The sequence below is a fragment of the Felis catus genome, chromosome D2, assembly GCF_018350175.1.
Source record: "Felis catus isolate Fca126 chromosome D2, F.catus_Fca126_mat1.0, whole genome shotgun sequence".
NCBI classification, from domain to species: Eukaryota; Metazoa; Chordata; class Mammalia; order Carnivora; family Felidae; genus Felis; species Felis catus.
In genome coordinates, this window is record NC_058378.1 from 78,414,612 (window position 1) to 78,433,415 (window position 18,804).

At 55.5% G+C, this 18,804-nt stretch overlaps 1 protein-coding gene across 1 annotated transcript in view; it reads left to right on the plus strand.

The window, feature by feature from the left end:
* Positions 1 to 18,804, plus strand: part of DMBT1 (deleted in malignant brain tumors 1) — a 93,250-nt gene that overhangs the window by 55,987 nt on the left and 18,459 nt on the right. The window contains exons 28-37 of the mRNA XM_045040780.1: positions 19 to 45; positions 2,666 to 2,989; positions 5,511 to 5,834; positions 6,633 to 6,662; positions 7,278 to 7,304; positions 9,925 to 10,248; positions 12,769 to 13,092; positions 13,904 to 13,933; positions 14,549 to 14,575; positions 17,197 to 17,520. Coding sequence (XP_044896715.1) covers positions 19 to 45; positions 2,666 to 2,989; positions 5,511 to 5,834; positions 6,633 to 6,662; positions 7,278 to 7,304; positions 9,925 to 10,248; positions 12,769 to 13,092; positions 13,904 to 13,933; positions 14,549 to 14,575; positions 17,197 to 17,520 — 1,761 coding nt within the window. The remainder of the gene's footprint in view (positions 1 to 18; positions 46 to 2,665; positions 2,990 to 5,510; positions 5,835 to 6,632; positions 6,663 to 7,277; positions 7,305 to 9,924; positions 10,249 to 12,768; positions 13,093 to 13,903; positions 13,934 to 14,548; positions 14,576 to 17,196; positions 17,521 to 18,804) is intronic.

Consider the following 18,804-nt stretch of genomic DNA (forward strand, 5'->3'; position numbering starts at 1 on the left):
CTCTCTCTGTCTCTCCAGATTGGTGGTATACAAGTCCTTCGTACGGTAAGCATCCTTGATTTCCTGCCGAAATATTATCATCAACACCATAACCAACTGGCGAAGGGAAAAATTCCTAAATGTGGGTTCGGCTTCCGCCCTAACCACCGTAGTCAGTGTGGGGCGTTCTGTTTCCCCACAAGAATTATGATTTCCTGCCACGTACCGGTTGTGGGATCTACTAGTCAGGATGCTTTTGTTCGCAAGTGACCGGAACCCAGCTCCACCTGTCTTATGCTAGGAGAGAGTCAGTGTCTCCCATAATGAGGACATCAGTGGTGGGTGGGTCTAGCTTCAGGAACAACGGGATGTACAAGTCCCAGGACCGGCTGCTCACAGTGTTTGTCTTAGCACCATTTTCTCTGATGTGCTCGGGCTCACTATGGCCGTGCTTTGTGCACATGAGGGGCCGATGCCAGCGCCAGGTCCCCATGCCACCAGGAGAAGGACTCTGTTTGTCACCCATTCTCTGGCTGACATGTGCTGGGAGGCCTCTGATACCTGCTTGGGAAGAGATGAGTCACCGGAACCATGTGCATGGGCTCTGATTCCCGGGTCAGGGTCCCCATGGCCACCGTCCTATTCCTCAGGAGACAGGGACAAGATGTGCTACTAGGGCCTCCTTGACCCTCACGGACAGGGGTCTTGGCCACTTGACTTCATAGGACCGATGGTGTCTGTACCTACAACTCAAGGCAAGCGGTTTCTGACCGAAAGAGGCTCTTCCCTGTCAGAGCTTTGTTCCGTCCCAAGTGCTCTCTGCTGAATGCTGCCCACATTTGCCCAGTCCAGGCACAGAAGCTTGCCTCTCCCAGGGGTGTCAGGCCATGTCACGCTCTACTCTGGAGCTGTCCTCCGGTTTCGGGTCCAGTTCTGTGCTGACAGTGCAGTGTCCGTGGAGCAACTGAGAGGGCCTGGATTGCCCCCAGAGCCTGGGAGCTCGTCTTCCGTAGGGACCGTAGGGGTGTCTGCTCCTGCTTCTTTCAGTCCTACGGTAGGACGGGGATGATGGTCTGTGTGACTCAGGACTGTAGCCAATGGCCAAATAGTGCTTGCTTTCTGCTCTTTGGGTCTCCGGGCATAACCGCTACCCCCCAATTCTCCAGCCTAAGGTCTAGAGTCCGCAGTTTTTAGGATAGTCAGAGCGGTGCCACCGTCACAGTATCTACTTCCAGAATTGTTCATGCCCCTGATGAAGATTCCATGCCGTTACCATTCACACCCAATCCCATTTCTCTCTGGTCATCACCTGTCTGCCTTCTATCAATAAGGATTTATTTACTCTGGCATTTTCGTATGAATGGATTCGTGCTCACGTGGCCTTTTGTGGCTGGCTTCTTTCAATGGCAGACTCTCTCAAGGTTCACCGTGATGGCACACGTACACAGTGGCCCCATGAATCCCTAGCCTTTTTTGTTTTTTTAAACCATGCATCGGTTGAAGGCCATGTCGATTAATTTTATCGTTGACTCATTTGAATAGCCTTTCCATGACTGCTGTGTACAATTTTGATATTTGAACAGCTGTTTACAGATCGCCTGGGTATATACCTAGGGGTGGAATGTGTGGGTCAAGTGATGACGTTATGTTTCTTCCTTGTGGAAGCACTGAACTGTTTGCCACAGTAGCCACGCCAACGTAGGGGGCCATTAGCAGTGTCTGGAAGTTGTGCTTTCTCTACATCCTCAACGACACGACTTCTTCTGTCACTTTCATTGTAGTCATCTCTCTGTGGATAGGATTTGCCTTTTCCTAACGGAAAACAGGGGAAGCGGTCGTCTTCTCATGGGTTTGTTGCATGTGTCCATCTTCTTTGGAGACCAGAGGTCTCATTGAACGCATGCCTGAAAGAATGCGAACCAGACAATGGTCACGCCCCAGCCCAGCTCACAGGGTGCAAAGGGCTGGGTCCAGGTGAGCCCGATCACTCATGAGGTGTGCTGTCGTGCTGAACCTGGCAAATGACCTTCCTGCCGGCAGACCTAAGGCTGCCGTGTTGTGTTTTTTTTCTGCCACCCACAGGTCCGGGCTGCTGTAGGTGTGCACAGCTCAGAGTCAGTGATCGTTAGTCCTGCCCACTGGTAGCATATTCAGAGGGCTCACGGACTGTTTCAGATTGAGTACAAGCTCGGGGCTTAAGAGCGACACGAGTCAGTGGTCAGCATAAAGGAACCTTCACGAGAACCCTCAGGCCCAGTAGTAGGGCGCACGATATAGGACGGTCAGGGGAAGGTGGAGTCTGCAAGCACTAGGTCTGGGACGGTTTCTTGATGGTGGCTGGGTAGGAACTGTGGGCTTGATGTAGGCGCTTGGGTTGGTCATCGAGGTAGGGAGGCAGGCGGCTGGCTTTCACCCTTCGCCCCTGCTTCCCATGACCAGTCAGCAATCCCAATGCTGACATTGTGGGCCACCAAACTGTGCACATGCGTAAACCGCGTGACCCCCCAGGGTATCTGAATAGCCCCTCGATGAGGAATAATGGCGAGCAGGCTTCAGAGAGTCCTGTGCTGGGCAACCTTAACCTGCATGCAGAAGTCATGGTCCCTGAAGTAATTCTTGTCCACTGAGACCCTGGGGCTTTTCCTCCAGGGAGGAAGAGAAAGATAACTTTCCTGTCTCCTGCTAGGGAACGAGACAGGTTTGTCCCTGAGGCTGGTGAATGGAAGTGACCAGTGTCAGGGCCGCGTGGAGGTCCTGTACCGAGGCTCCTGGGGCACCGTGTGTGACGACAGCTGGGACACCAATGACGCCGACGTGGTGTGCAGGCAGCTGGGCTGTGGCCGGGCCGTGTCGGCCCCGGGAAGTGCCCGCTTTGGTGAGGGCTCAGGGCCCATTGTCCTGGACGACGTGCGCTGCTCCGGGCAAGAGTCCTACCTGTGGCGCTGCCCCCACAACGGCTGGAACTCGCACAACTGTCGCCATGGGGAGGACGCCAGTGTCATCTGCTCAGGTGAACTTCCAAACTCTCATGGCAAATACTGAGAACCGACACACTCCTTTCTCCAGGGTCCCCGCCCGATCTCTCCTGGATATCTGTGTCTCTAGGTCTCCTGGGCGCAGCTGTCCCCTGGAGTGCCACAGAGGTGGACCACAGGGGCGGCTGCCCTCTTTCTGTGGAGAGAAATTGCTTGGGATTATCAGTGACACTGTGGGTGACAAGGTGCATTCACCATTCGGTGGGCAGGCAAAATGACCCCCTGCTTGTCAGCTGGATCATCTGCTCAGTCCACACCTGATTTCCTAGGGCCCTTTTCTCAAGGTGCACCTTTTGGGAATGTGGTTGAAAGATGAGCCACCTTCACTCCTTCGTGGCCCTCTGCTTCTGGGTCCTGCATGAAGCCAACCTAGAGAGCAGGATTGCAGTCTAGATTGCGCATCGGGGGCGACAGTGATAGTAGTGGAGAAGGGGATCGATGTAGGGAATGGCTGGTGAGTGGTACATGGAACACTGATGAGCCACCCAGGACCCCGGGGCCTGGGCTTGGCCCCCTGCAGAAAGCCTGTGAAACCTTGTCGAGGCTGAGCGCGTGGCACCTGGGATGAGAGGCTGGGGATCTTCGTAGCATAACTGTCCAACCCATTCTAGCTGTTTCCACGTGGCGTGGATGCAGTGGTTCTGAGGGTGTTCGTGGGCCTGCTGGTGGCATTCCGTCTGCCGGAAAGCCAGTCCTCAGGCCCAGCAAAAGGCAGGCAATGGCAGTGGGACGTAGGGTGGGGCTCCCAGAGGACTGAGAGATTCATGGAGGGCCCTTGCTGTGTCTGCCCAAGGACACGTGGAGTCATCTGCTTGTGAGATTAGGCTGATTTCTTCAACCTTTGATCCAGTTGGAGCACCTGTGTGCTTTTGCGTCTGCCTTGAGGATTTTTTCTATCACAGCCGTTCACCCCAATCTACAGTTTGCCCGGGGGAGTCTCAGGTGACCCCACTGGGAATGTCTCTTTTCATGGTTCCCATCCTTCTTCTCAGCGCTCAGGGAGAAGCACCGCTCTTGGTCGAAATTATGGGTATCCCGTGTTTCTGCTTGTCGGTTAGTCACCACAGTGGCTCTTAAAGAGACCTGGAGCTCTCAGAGGCCCGTCTGGCCATCAGCCCAGGAGGTTTCATCTAGTTGTTTCAGGCTGTCCCAGGAGACAGCTGCGTGCAGGTTCAGGGACCTGGCCTCTGTGTTTGGATTTCAGCTGTAATGCAGTCTGGGCCGACACGTTGGCTGGAACAGTGGGCACGGATGACCACTGCCCTTCTCCTGAAGGGACCTCAGAGCATGCTGGATTCTCTCCATCGCTCGCTGTGTGGAACGCCCTCAGATTCATCTGTGTCCCGTGCATACATCCAAAGCAGATGAACAGCGCCCTGGGGGTGAAAGTGTAACAAGTGATGGTGTGTTACAGGCACTGGGATACCTGACTCATTTCAGGTTGACCCAGCACCACTCAGGCATGCATACCTCAGGGTGGGTAGGATGCAAGGGCCCTCTGAGGGAGACAATGACATGCCAGGTTTCGAGATGGGTGTGGACGGACCAGGTGGTCCTCCTGCAGAGCCTTCATCCCAACAGGGCTGGCCGAGCAACAGGCCTGTGCAGCAAGGTGACAATTGCAGGCGTCAGTGGTCAAGAGGCCCGCCACACACTCTTTTCGAAGACTCCCTCCCGAGATGTCTACCTCTCGCTCTTCCCTCTGTCACGACTTCTGGGTACCTGGCCCCCCTGTCTACCCACCTATAAGACCAACAAGGAGTAAATATTCGTACCCAAGCCCCTGGCTCACTCTCCTTCTACATAAAGGTTGGTTATGGAAGTCACAGGAGGAGACTCGGGGTGTGTCTTTGCTCTCTTTGCCCCTCTGTGTGTGTTTGTGTTTGGTAGCAGAAAGAGGTGACTCTCAGATCCCAGGTCAGACGCTATGCGGATAGCCCCCTGACTCCAGTGGGATCGATGTTCAGTGCTGACCATTCTGCAGGAGGTTAATGTAATGCTTGGAGGTCTGTCCAATCTCCTGAGACCTCTCTCGTGGCTCGCAGGCCGTGGAGCGTAGCCTTGGGAAGAAGGGGGCCCATGTGCTAGTATTCCACCTTTCTTGCCACGTTGCAAGCAGGTCGTGGGGCTCTGCCCGAACCCAGGCAGGACCCTACAGAAGCCAACAAGCTGCCCAACAGGGCAGTGGTCTCGGCCTGACAGCGATGGCTGGAAGATGCCCTCGTGAGCATGCCCAGCGTGGATGGGGGTTGTCTTCCTCCTCACATGCATTGCGTCATAGCGTCCTTTCCTGCATCGTGGCATCCTTTGGACAGGTCTGTCTAGGTGTCTCAGCTCTCAGGGTGCATGGGCTGAAGATTAAGCTCTTGGCATGTTCGAAAGGGAACGATGCCCGGGGAAGACTGGCCGTGAGCAAGCTTTTGAGTGTGGACCAAGCCTTAAGCCTTTGGCCAGAAGATAGACATGGACAGTGGGTTTTGTTCTTTGTCTTGCTAGGGAACGAGGCAGGTTTGTCCCTGAGGCTGGTGAATGGAGGTGACCGGTGTCAGGGCCGCGTGGAAGTCCTGTACCAAGGCTCCTGGGGCACCGTGTGTGACGACGACTGGGACATCAATGACGCCAACGTGGTGTGCAGGCAGCTGGGCTGTGGCTGGGCCGTGTCGGCCCCGGGAAGTGCCCGCTTTGGTCAGGGCTCGGGGCCCATTGTCCTGGACAACGTGCGCTGCTCCGGGCAAGAGTCCTACCTGTGGCGCTGCCCCCACAACGGCTGGAACTCGCACAACTGTGCCCATGGTGAGGACGCCAGTGTCATCTGTTCAGGTGAGCCTCTCGTCGTTGGGAGTTTCTCTTGCTGTCGGGTAGGGAAGAGAGACGTCCTGTTCGGATCAGATCGTTGGAAGCTCTTTATACCATCCTTGTCTTCCTCACGTCTCCTCTACTCTCCCCCAGTGTCAGTGTCAGTTTTTGTCAGGCTGCCAGGTGTGGAGATGGCAAAGTAGGACACGTGCCAAACTGCCAGTCCCCGCGAAGCCGTTACTGGCCCTCCTGCAACATTGCAGGTGGCGGCGAGTGATCAGCCTGCTGAACGGGGGTCTCTCGCGGGGAGCCCGGGACCAACCTGTATGTGTGTGGCTACGGCCGCCGCGGGTTTGGGGTCCTGAGCCCCTGACTGCATGTCCCCCGCTGGAGGGGTGATGCCCGGTCCGTGCGGCGGGTCTGTGGTGCGATGGGCCAGCTGCTTCTGCAATGACTGCCAGACAAACCTTGTCATGAGCCGTGCCTAGGCCTGAAAGTTCAGCCGTGGCATGTTGGCGGGGGCTGGACGCCTCGGTGTTGCTGCCGTGGTGAGCGGCTGAAAGCTCAAGGCACACGTTGGGTTTGTGTCAACTCGCTCACCGCTCGTAGCCATGGAGCCAATCACCTTGACATGGGAAATCATGTTCTTGGTGTGCCTGGCCCTTTGAAGAGGGTCGTCCTTCCAGGGTGTGGATGTCACGGGCCCTACCCTCCGTGGCTGGGGACCAGCATCGATGGCATCTGACCCGCTCAGACCCTTCCCCCTTGCGTCCGGTTGGGGCAGCTCTGTGCGGTGTCTCACGTGCTCTTGTCTCTTCACAGCTGCCCAGTCCCAGCCCACGACCACACCAGGTGAGTTCTGCTGCCTCTTGACTCCTGAGCATCTGTCTCCTCTTGTAAGCCAGCCCTGGCCCCAAACTTTACTTCGAAGGGGGACTCTGGAGCTTTTGTCTCTCCTGGCCCTTCCCTGGTCCCTCTCAGTTATGTAGACACTTCCAGTTGAGCTGACAACACACGGACTGTCCTTACTGGCTCAGTGAAATAAGAGTCCTCTGGGTACACAGTCCTCACTAAGACTTTAGGTGACAGGCAGGCTGTCTCGGGAACATTTCTGCTGGATTGCATTGTCTGGACCAAACGCTCCATGTGTTGGGAGAATAGAGATGTTTTCACGTCCTACTCCCCACGTGGAGCCTACGCGATGCATTTCCCAACAACAGTGTCATGATAGCACGGCAGTTACCACTGTACCTGGCACCACCTCGTTGCCGTTGTGGTGGACATTCGACTGTGGGATTTTGCCTCTTGGCAGGCTCTTCGCAGAGACCCCTTTCTCCTCTATCCGGCAGAACTCCTCAGATATCACCACCACTGGCCCCACCTGATAGTCCCTTGAGCCAACCTTGATTGACTCCCCCTCCTTTCTAATTCTACGTTTTGTTTCTGTCTCTCTCTCTGTCTCTCCAGATTGGTGGTATACAAGTCCTTCGTACGGTAAGCATCCTTGATTTCCTGCCGAAATATTATCATCAACACCATAACCAACTGGCGAAGGGAAAAATTCCTAAATGTGGGTTCGGCTTCCGCCCTAACCACCGTAGTCAGTGTGGGGCGTTCTGTTTCCCCACAAGAATTATGATTTCCTGCCACGTACCGGTTGTGGGATCTACTAGTCAGGATGCTTTTGTTCGCAAGTGACCGGAACCCAGCTCCACCTGTCTTATGCTAGGAGAGAGTCAGTGTCTCCCATAATGAGGACATCAGTGGTGGGTGGGTCTAGCTTCAGGAACAACGGGATGTACAAGTCCCAGGACCGGCTGCTCACAGTGCTTGTCTTAGCACCATTTTCTCTGATGTGCTCGGGCTCACTATGGCCGTGCTTTGTGCACAGGAGGGGCCGATGCCAGCGCCAGGTCCCCATGCCACCAGGAGAAGGACTCTGTTTGTCACCCATTCTCTGGCTGACATGTGCTGGGAGACCTCTGATACCTGCTTGGGAAGAGATGAGTCACCGGAACCATGTGCATGGGCTCTGATTCCCGGGTCAGGGTCCCCATGGCCACCGTCCTATTCCTCAGGAGACAGGGACAAGATGTGCTACTAGGGCCTCCTTGACCCTCACGGACAGGGGTCTTGGCCACTTGACTTCATAGGACCGATGGTGTCTGTACCTACAACTCAAGGCAAGCGGTTTCTGACCGAAAGAGGCTCTTCCCTGTCAGAGCTTTGTTCCGTCCCAAGTGCTCTCTGCTGAATGCTGCCCACGTTTGCCCAGTCCAGGCACAGAAGCTTGCCTCTCCCAGGGGTGTCAGGCCATGTCGCGCTCTACTCTGGAGCTGTCCTCCGGTTTCGGGTCCAGTTCTGTGCTGACAGTGCAGTGTCCGTGGAGCAACTGAGAGGGCCTGGATTGCCCCCAGAGCCTGGGAGCTCGTCTTCCGTAGGGACCGTAGGGGTGTCTGCTCCTGCTTCTTTCAGTCCTACGGTAGGACGGGGATGATGGTCTGTGTGACTCAGGACTGTAGCCAATGGCCAAATAGTGCTTGCTTTCTGCTCTTTGGGTCTCTGGGCATAACCGCTACCCCCCAATTCTCCAGCCTAAGGTCTAGAGTCCGCAGTTTTTAGGATAGTCAGAGCGGTGCCACCGTCACAGTATCTACTTCCAGAATTGTTCATGCCCCTGATGAAGATTCCATGCCGTTACCATTCACACCCGATCCCATTTCTCTCTGGTCATCACCTGTCTGCCTTCTATCAATATGGATTTATTTACTCTGGCATTTTCGTATGAATGGATTCGTGCTTACGTGGCCTTTTGTGGCTGGCTTCTTTCAATGGCAGACTCTCTCAAGGTTCACCGTGATGGCACACGTACACAGTGGCCCCATGAATCCCTAGCCTTTTTTTTTTTTTTAAACCATGCATCGGTTGAAGGCCATGTCGATTAATTTTATCGTTGACTCATTTGAATAGCCTTTCCATGACTGCTGTGTACAATTTTGATATTTGAACAGCTGTTTACAGATCGCCTGGGTATATACCTAGGGGTGGAATGTGTGGGTCAAGTGATGACGTTATGTTTCTTCCTTGTGGAAGCACTGAACTGTTTGCCACAGTAGCCACGCCAACGTAGGGGGCCATTAGCAGTGTCTGGAAGTTGTGCTTTCTCTACATCCTCAACGCCACGACTTCTTCTGTCACTTTCATTGTAGTCATCTCTCTGTGGATAGGATTTGCCTTTTCCTAACGGAAAACAGGGGAAGCGGTCGTCTTCTCATGGGTTTGTTGCATGTGTCCATCTTCTTTGGAGACCAGAGGTCTCATTGAACGCATGCCTGAAAGAATGCGAACCAGACAATGGTCACGCCCCAGCCCAGCTCACAGGGTGCAAAGGGCTGGGTCCAGGTGAGCCCGATCACTCATGAGGTGTGCTGTCGTGCTGAACCTGGCAAATGACCTTCCTGCCGGCAGACCTAAGGCTGCCGTGTTGTGTTTCTTTTCTGCCACCCACAGGTCCGGGCTGCTGTAGGTGTGCACAGCTCAGAGTCAGTGATCGTTAGTCCTGCCCACTGGTAGCATATTCAGAGGGCTCACGGACTGTTTCAGATTGAGTACAAGCTCGGGGCTTAAGAGCGACACGAGTCAGTGGTCAGCATAAAGGAACCTTCACGAGAACCCTCAGGCCCAGTAGTAGGGCGCACGATATAGGACGGTCAGGGGAAGGTGGAGTCTGCAAGCACTAGGTCTGGGACGGTTTCTTGATGGTGGCTGGGTAGGAACTGTGGGCTTGATGTAGGCGCTTGGGTTGGTCATCGAGGTAGGGAGGCAGGCGGCTGGCTTTCACCCTTCGCCCCTGCTTCCCATGACCAGTCAGCAATCCCAATGCTGACATCGTGGGCCACCAAACTGTGCACATGCGTAAACCGCGTGACCCTCCAGGGTATCTGAATAGCCCCTCGATGAGGAATAATGGCGAGCAGGCTTCAGAGAGTCCTGTGCTGGGCAACCTTAACCTGCATGCAGAAGTCATGGTCCCTGAAGTAATTCTTGTCCACTGAGACCCTGGGGCTTTTCCTCCAGGGAGGAAGAGAAAGATAACTTTCCTGTCTCCTGCTAGGGAACGAGACAGGTTTGTCCCTGAGGCTGGTGAATGGAAGTGACCAGTGTCAGGGCCGCGTGGAGGTCCTGTACCGAGGCTCCTGGGGCACCGTGTGTGACGACAGCTGGGACACCAATGACGCCGACGTGGTGTGCAGGCAGCTGGGCTGTGGCCGGGCCGTGTCGGCCCCGGGAAGTGCCCGCTTTGGTGAGGGCTCAGGGCCCATTGTCCTGGACGACGTGCGCTGCTCCGGGCAAGAGTCCTACCTGTGGCGCTGCCCCCACAACGGCTGGAACTCGCACAACTGTCGCCATGGGGAGGACGCCAGTGTCATCTGCTCAGGTGAACTTCCAAACTCTCATGGCAAATACTGAGAACCGACACACTCCTTTCTCCAGGGTCCCCACCCGATCTCTCCTGGATATCTGTGTCTCTAGGTCTCCTGGGCGCAGCTGTCCCCTGGAGTGCCACAGAGGTGGACCACAGGGGCGGCTGCCCTCTTTCTGTGGACAGAAATTGCTTGGGATTATCAGTGACACTGTGGGTGACAAGGTGCATTCACCATTCGGTGGGCAGGCAAAATGACCCCCTGCTTGTCAGCTGGATCATCTGCTCAGTCCACACCTGATTTCCTAGGGCCCTTTTCTCAAGGTGCACCTTTTGGGAATGTGGTTGAAAGATGAGCCACCTTCACTCCTTTGTGGCCCTCTGCTTCTGGGTCCTGCATGAAGCCAACCTAGAGAGCAGGATTGCAGTCTAGATTGCGCATCGGGGGCGACAGTGATAGTAGTGGAGAAGGGGATCGATGTAGGGAATGGCTGGTGAGTGGTACATGGAACACTGATGAGCCACCCAGGACCCCGGGGCCTGAGCTTGGCCCCCTGCAGAAAGCCTGTGAAACCTTGTCGAGGCTGAGCGCGTGGCACCTGGGATGAGAGGCTGGGGATCTTCGTAGCATAACTGTCCAACCCATTCTAGCTGTTTCCACGTGGCGTGGATGCAGTGGTTCTGAGGGTGTTCGTGGGCCTGCTGGTGGCATTCCGTCTGCCGGAAAGCCAGTCCTCAGGCCCAGCAAAAGGCAGGCAGTGGCAGTGGGACGTAGGGTGGGGCTCCCAGAGGACTGAGAGATTCATGGAGGGCCCTTGCTGTGTCTGCCCAAGGACACGTGGAGTCATCTGCTTGTGAGATTAGGCTGATTTCTTCAACCTTTGATCCAGTTGGAGCACCTGTGTGCTTTTGCGTCTGCCTTGAGGATTTTTTCTATCACAGCCGTTCACCCCAATCTACAGTTTGCCCGGGGGAGTCTCAGGTGACCCCACTGGGAATGTCTCTTTTCATGGTTCCCATCCTTCTTCTCAGCGCTCAGGGAGAAGCACCGCTCTTGGTCGAAATTATGGGTATCCCGTGTTTCTGCTTGTCGGTTAGTCACCACAGTGGTTCTTAAAGAGACCTGGAGCTCTCAGAGGCCCGTCTGGCCATCAGCCCAGGAGGTTTCATCTAGTTGTTTCAGGCTGTCCCAGGAGACAGCTGCGTGCAGGTTCAGGGACCTGGCCTCTGTGTTTGGATTTCAGCTGTAATGCAGTCTGGGCCGACACGTTGGCTGGAACAGTGGGCACGGATGACCACTGCCCTTCTCCTGAAGGGACCTAAGAGCATGCTGGATTCTCTCCATCGCTCGCTGTGTGGAACGCCCTCAGATTCATCTGTGTCCCGTGCATACATCCAAAGCAGATGAACAGCGCCCTGGGGGTGAAAGTGTAACAAGTGATGGTGTGTTACAGGCACTGGGATACCTGACTCATTTCAGGTTGACCCAGCACCACTCAGGCATGCGTACCTCAGGGTGGGTAGGATGCAAGGGCCCTCTGAGGGAGACAATGACACGCCAGGTTTCGAGATGGGTGTGGACGGACCAGGTGGTCCTCCTGCAGAGCCTTCATCCCAACAGGGCTGGCCGAGCAACAGGCCTGTGCAGCAAGGTGACAATTGCAGGCGTCAGTGGTCAAGAGGCCCGCCACACACTCTTTTCGAAGGCTCCCTCCCGAGATGTCTACCTCTCGCTCTTCCCTCTGTCACGACTTCTGGGTACCTGGCCCCCTGTCTACCCACCTATAAGACCAACAAGGAGTAAATATTCGTACCCAAGCCCCTGGCTCACTCTCCTTCTACATAAAGGTTGGTTATGGAAGTCACAGGAGGAGACTCGGGGTGTGTCTTTGCTCTCTTTGCCCCTCTGTGTGTGTTTGTGTTTGGTAGCAGAAAGAGGTGACTCTCAGATCCCAGGTCAGACGCTATGCGGATAGCCCCCTGACTCCAGTGGGATCGATGTTCAGTGCTGACCATTCTGCAGGAGGTTAATGTAATGCTTGGAGGTCTGTCCAATCTCCTGAGACCTCTCTCGTGGCTCGCAGGCCGTGGAGCGTAGCCTTGGGAAGAAGGGGGCCCACGTGCTAGTATTCCACCTTTCTTGCCACGTTGCAAGCAGGTCGTGGGGCTCTGCCCGAACCCAGGCAGGACCCTACAGAAGCCAACAAGCTGCCCAAGAGGGCAGTGGTCTCGGCCTGACAGCGATGGCTGGAAGATGCCCTCGTGAGCATGCCCAGCGTGGATGGGGGTTGTCTTCCTCCTCACATGCATTGCGTCATAGCGTCCTTTCCTGCATCGTGGCATCCTTTGGACAGGTCTGTCTAGGTGTCTCAGCTCTCAGGGTGCATGGGCTGAAGATTAAGCTCTTGGCAAGTTCGAAAGGGAACGATGCCCGGGGAAGACTGGCCGTGAGCAAGCTTTTGAGTGTGGACCAAGCCTTAAGCCTTTGGCCAGAAGATAGACATGGACAGTGGGTTTTGTTCTTTGTCTTGCTAGGGAACGAGGCAGGTTTGTCCCTGAGGCTGGTGAATGGAGGTGACCGGTGTCAGGGCCGCGTGGAAGTCCTGTACCAAGGCTCCTGGGGCACCGTGTGTGACGACGACTGGGACATCAATGACGCCAACGTGGTGTGCAGGCAGCTGGGCTGTGGCTGGGCCGTGTCGGCCCCGGGAAGTGCCCGCTTTGGTCAGGGCTCAGGGCCCATTGTCCTGGACAACGTGCGCTGCTCCGGGCAAGAGTCCTACCTGTGGCGCTGCCCCCACAACGGCTGGAACTCACACAACTGTGCCCATGGTGAGGACGCCAGTGTCATCTGTTCAGGTGAGCCTCTCGTCGTTGGGAGTTTCTCTTGCTGTCGGGTAGGGAAGAGAGACGTCCTGTTCGGATCAGATCGTTGGAAGCTCTTTATACCATCCTTGTCTTCCTCACGTCTCCTCTACTCTCCCCCAGTGTCAGTGTCAGTTTTTGTCAGGCTGCCAGGTGTGGAGATGGCAAAGTAGGACACGTGCCAAACTGCCAGTCCCCGCGAAGCCGTTACTGGCCCTCCTGCAACATTGCAGGTGGCGGCGAGTGATCAGCCTGCTGAACGGGGGTCTCTCGCGGGGAGCCCGGGGCTAGGATTGCAGACCAACCTGTATGTGTGTGGCTACGGCCGCCGCGGGTTTGGGGTCCTGAGCCCCTGACTGCATGTCCCCCGCTGGAGGGGTGATGCCCGGTCCGTGCGGCGGGTCTGTGGTGCGATGGGCCAGCTGCTTCTGCAATGACTGCCAGACAAACCTTGTCATGAGCCGTGCCTAGGCCTGAAAGTTCGGCCGTGGCATGTTGGCGGGGGCTGGACGCCTCGGTGTTGCTGCCGTGGTGAGCGGCTGAAAGCTCAAGGCACACGTTGGGTTTGTGTCAACTCGCTCACCACTCGTAGCCATGGAGCCAATCACCTTGACATGGGAAATCATGTTCTTGGTGTGCCTGGCCCTTTGAAGAGGGTCGTCCTTCCAGGGTGTGGATGTCACGGGCCCTACCCTCCGTGGCTGGGGACCAGCATCGATGGCATCTGACCCGCTCAGACCCTTCCCCCTTGCGTCCGGTTGGGGCAGCTCTGTGCGGTGTCTCACGTGCTCTTGTCTCTTCACAGCTGCCCAGTCCCAGCCCACGACCACACCAGGTGAGTTCTGCTGCCTCTTGACTCCTGAGCATCTGTCTCCTCTTGTAAGCCAGCCCTGGCCCCAAACTTTACTTCGAAGGGGGACTCTGGAGCTTTTGTCTCTCCTGGCCCTTCCCTGGTCCCTCTCAGTTATGTAGACACTTCCAGTTGAGCTGACAACACACGGACTGTCCTTACTGGCTCAGTGAAATAAGAGTCCTCTGGGTACACAGTCCTCACTAAGACTTTAGGTGACAGGCAGGCTGTCTCGGGAACATTTCTGCTGGATTGCATTGTCTGGACCAAACGCTCCATGTGTTGGGAGAATAGAGATGTTTTCACGTCCTACTCCCCACGTGGAGCCTACGCGATGCATTTCCCAACAACAGTGTCATGATAGCACGGCAGTTACCACTGTACCTGGCACCACCTCGTTGCCGTTGTGGTGGACATTCGACTGTGGGATTTTGCCTCTTGGCAGGCTCTTCGCAGAGACCCCTTTCTCCTCTATCCGGCAGAACTCCTCAGATATCACCACCACTGGCCCCACCTGATAGTCCCTTGAGCCAACCTTGATTGACTCCCCCTCCTTTCTAATTCTACGTTTTGTTTCTGTCTCTCTCTCTGTCTCTCCAGATTGGTGGTATACAAGTCCTTCGTACGGTAAGCATCCTTGATTTCCTGCCGAAATATTATCATCAACACCATAACCAACTGGCGAAGGGAAAAATTCCTAAATGTGGGTTCGGCTTCCGCCCTAACCACCGTAGTCAGTGTGGGGCGTTCTGTTTCCCCACAAGAATTATGATTTCCTGCCACGTACCGGTTGTGGGATCTACTAGTCAGGATGCTTTTGTTCGCAAGTGACCGGAACCCAGCTCCACCTGTCTTATGCTAGGAGAGAGTCAGTGTCTCCCATAATGAGGACATCAGTGGTGGGTGGGTCTAGCTTCAGGAACAACGGGATGTACAAGTCCCAGGACCGGCTGCTCACAGTGCTTGTCTTAGCACCATTTTCTCTGATGTGCTCGGGCTCACTATGGCCGTGCTTTGTGCACAGGAGGGGCCGATGCCAGCGCCAGGTCCCCATGCCACCAGGAGAAGGACTCTGTTTGTCACCCATTCTCTGGCTGACATGTGCTGGGAGGCCTCTGATACCTGCTTGGGAAGAGATGAGTCACCGGAACCATGTGCATGGGCTCTGATTCCCGGGTCAGGGTCCCCATGGCCACCGTCCTATTCCTCAGGAGACAGGGACAAGATGTGCTACTAGGGCCTCCTTGACCCTCACGGACAGGGGTCTTGGCCACTTGACTTCATAGGACCGATGGTGTCTGTACCTACAACTCAAGGCAAGCGGTTTCTGACCGAAAGAGGCTCTTCCCTGTCAGAGCTTTGTTCCGTCCCAAGTGCTCTCTGCTGAATGCTGCCCACATTTGCCCAGTCCAGGCACAGAAGCTTGCCTCTCCCAGGGGTGTCAGGCCATGTCACGCTCTACTCTGGAGCTGTCCTCCGGTTTCGGGTCCAGTTCTGTGCTGACAGTGCAGTGTCCGTGGAGCAACTGAGAGGGCCTGGATTGCCCCCAGAGCCTGGGAGCTCGTCTTCCGTAGGGACCGTAGGGGTGTCTGCTCCTGCTTCTTTCAGTCCTACGGTAGGACGGGGATGATGGTCTGTGTGACTCAGGACTGTAGCCAATGGCCAAATAGTGCTTGCTTTCTGCTCTTTGGGTCTCTGGGCATAACCGCTACCCCCCAATTCTCCAGCCTAAGGTCTAGAGTCCGCAGTTTTTAGGATAGTCAGAGCGGTGCCACCGTCACAGTATCTACTTCCAGAATTGTTCATGCCCCTGATGAAGATTCCATGCCGTTACCATTCACACCCAATCCCATTTCTCTCTGGTCATCACCTGTCTGCCTTCTATCAATAAGGATTTATTTAGTCTGGCATTTTCGTATGAATGGATTCGTGCTTACGTGGCCTTTTGTGGCTGGCTTCTTTCAATGGCAGACTCTCTCAAGGTTCACCGTGATGGCACACGTACACAGTGGCCCCATGAATCCCTAGCCTTTTTTTTTTTTTTTAAACCATGCATCGGTTGAAGGCCATGTCGATTAATTTTATCGTTGACTCATTTGAATAGCCTTTCCATGACTGCTGTGTACAATTTTGATATTTGGACAGCTGTTTACAGATCGCCTGGGTATATACCTAGGGGTGGAATGTGTGGGTCAAGTGATGACGTTATGTTTCTTACTTGTGGAAGCACTGAACTGTTTGCCACAGTAGCCACGCCAACGTAGGGGGCCATTAGCAGTGTCTGGGAGTTGTGCTTTCTCTACATCCTCAACGCCACGACTTCTTCTGTCACTTTCATTGTAGTCATCTCTCTGTGGATAGGATTTGCCTTTTCCTAACGGAAAACAGGGGAAGCGGTCGTCTTCTCATGGGTTTGTTGCATGTGTCCATCTTCTTTGGAGACCAGAGGTCTCATTGAACGCATGCCTGAAAGAATGCGAACCAGACAATGGTCACGCCCCAGCCCAGCTCACAGGGTGCAAAGGGCTGGGTCCAGGTGAGCCCGATCACTCATGAGGTGTGCTGTCGTGCTGAACCTGGCAAATGACCTTCCTGCCGGCAGACCTAATGCTGCCGTGTCGTGTTTCTTTTCTGCCACCCACAGGTCCGGGCTGCTGTAGGTGTGCACAGCTCAGAGTCAGTGATCGTTAGTCCTGCCCACTGGTAGCATATTCAGAGGGCTCACGGACTGTTTCAGATTGAGTACAAGCTCGGGGCTTAAGAGCGACACGAGTCAGTGGTCAGCATAAAGGAACCTTCACGAGAACCCTCAGGCCCAGTAGTAGGGCGCACGATATAGGACGGTCAGGGGAAGGTGGAGTCTGCAAGCACTAGGTCTGGGACGGTTTCTTGATGGTGGCTGGGTAGGAACTGTGGGCTTGATGTAGGCGCTTGGGTTGGTCATCGAGGTAGGGAGGCAGGCGGCTGGCTTTCACCCTTCGCCCCTGCTTCCCATGACCAGTCAGCAATCCCAATGCTGACATTGTGGGCCACCAAACTGTGCACATGCGTAAACCGCGTGACCCTCCAGGGTATCTGAATAGCCCCTCGATGAGGAATAATGGCGAGCAGGCTTCCGAGAGTCCTGTGCTGGGCAACCTTAACCTGCATGCAGAAGTCATGGTCCCTGAAGTAATTCTTGTCCACTGAGACCCTGGGGCTTTTCCTCCAGGGAGGAAGAGAAAGATAACTTTCCTGTCTCCTGCTAGGGAACGAGACAGGTTTGTCCCTGAGGCTGGTGAATGGAAGTGACCAGTGTCAGGGCCGCGTGGAGGTCCTGTACCGAGGCTCCTGGGGCACCGTGTGTGACGACAGCTGGGACACCAATGACGCCGACGTGGTGTGCAGGCAGCTGGGCTGTGGCCGGGCCGTGTCGGCCCCGGGAAGCGCCCGCTTTGGTGAGGGCTCAGGGCCCATTGTCCTGGACGACGTGCGCTGCTCCGGGCAAGAGTCCTACCTGTGGCGCTGCCCCCACAACGGCTGGAACTCGCACAACTGTCGCCATGGGGAGGACGCCAGTGTCATCTGCTCAGGTGAACTTCCAAACTCTCATGGCAAATACTGAGAACCGACACACTCCTTTCTCCAGGGTCCCCACCCGATCTCTCCTGGATATCTGTGTCTCTAGGTCTCCTGGGCGCAGCTGTCCCCTGGAGTGCCACAGAGGTGGACCACAGGGGCGGCTGCCCTCTTTCTGTGGACAGAAATTGCTTGGGATTATCAGTGACACTGTGGGTGACAAGGTGCATTCACCATTCGGTGGGCAGGCAAAATGACCCCCTGCTTGTCAGCTGGATCATCTGCTCAGTCCACACCTGATTTCCTAGGGCCCTTTTCTCAAGGTGTACCTTTTGGGAATGTGGTTGAAAGATGAGCCACCTTCACTCCTTTGTGGCCCTCTGCTTCTGGGTCCTGCATGAAGCCAACCTAGAGAGCAGGATTGCAGTCTAGATTGCGCATCGGGGGCGACAGTGATAGTAGTGGAGAAGGGGATCGATGTAGGGAATGGCTGGTGAGTGGTACATGGAACACTGATGAGCCACCCAGGACCCCGGGGCCTGGGCTTGGCCCCCTGCAGAAAGCCTGTGAAACCTTGTCGAGGCTGAGCGCGTGGCACCTGGGATGAGAGGCTGGGGATCTTCGTAGCATAACTGTCCAACCCATTCTAGCTGTTTCCACGTGGCGTGGATGCAGTGGTTCTGAGGGTGTTCGTGGGCCTGCTGGTGGCATTCCGTCTGCCGGAAAGCCAGTCCTCAGGCCCAGCAAAAGGCAGGCAGTGGCAGTGGGACGTAGGGTGGGGCTCCCAGAGGACTGAGAGATTCATGGAGGGCCCTTGCTGTGTCTGCCCAAGGACACGTGGAGTCATCTGCTTGTGAGATTAGGCTGATTTCTTCAACCTTTGATCCAGTTGGAGCACCTGTGTGCTTTTGCGTCTGCCTTGAGGATTTTTTCTATCACAGCCGTTCACCCCAATCTACAGTTTGCCCGGGGGAGTCTCAGGTGACCCCACTGGGAATGTCTCTTTTCATGGTTCCCATCCTTCTTCTCAGCGCTCAGGGAGAAGCACCGCTCTTGGTCGAAATTATGGGTATCCCGTGTTTCTGCTTGTCGGTTAGTCACCACAGTGGCTCTTAAAGAGACCTGGAGCTCTCAGAGGCCCGTCTGGCCATCAGCCCAGGAGGTTTCATCTAGTTGTTTCAGGCTGTCCCAGGAGACAGCTGCGTGCAGGTTCAGGGACCTGGCCTCTGTGTTTGGATTTCAGCTGTAATGCAGTCTGGGCCGACACGTTGGCTGGAACAGTGGGCACGGATGACCAC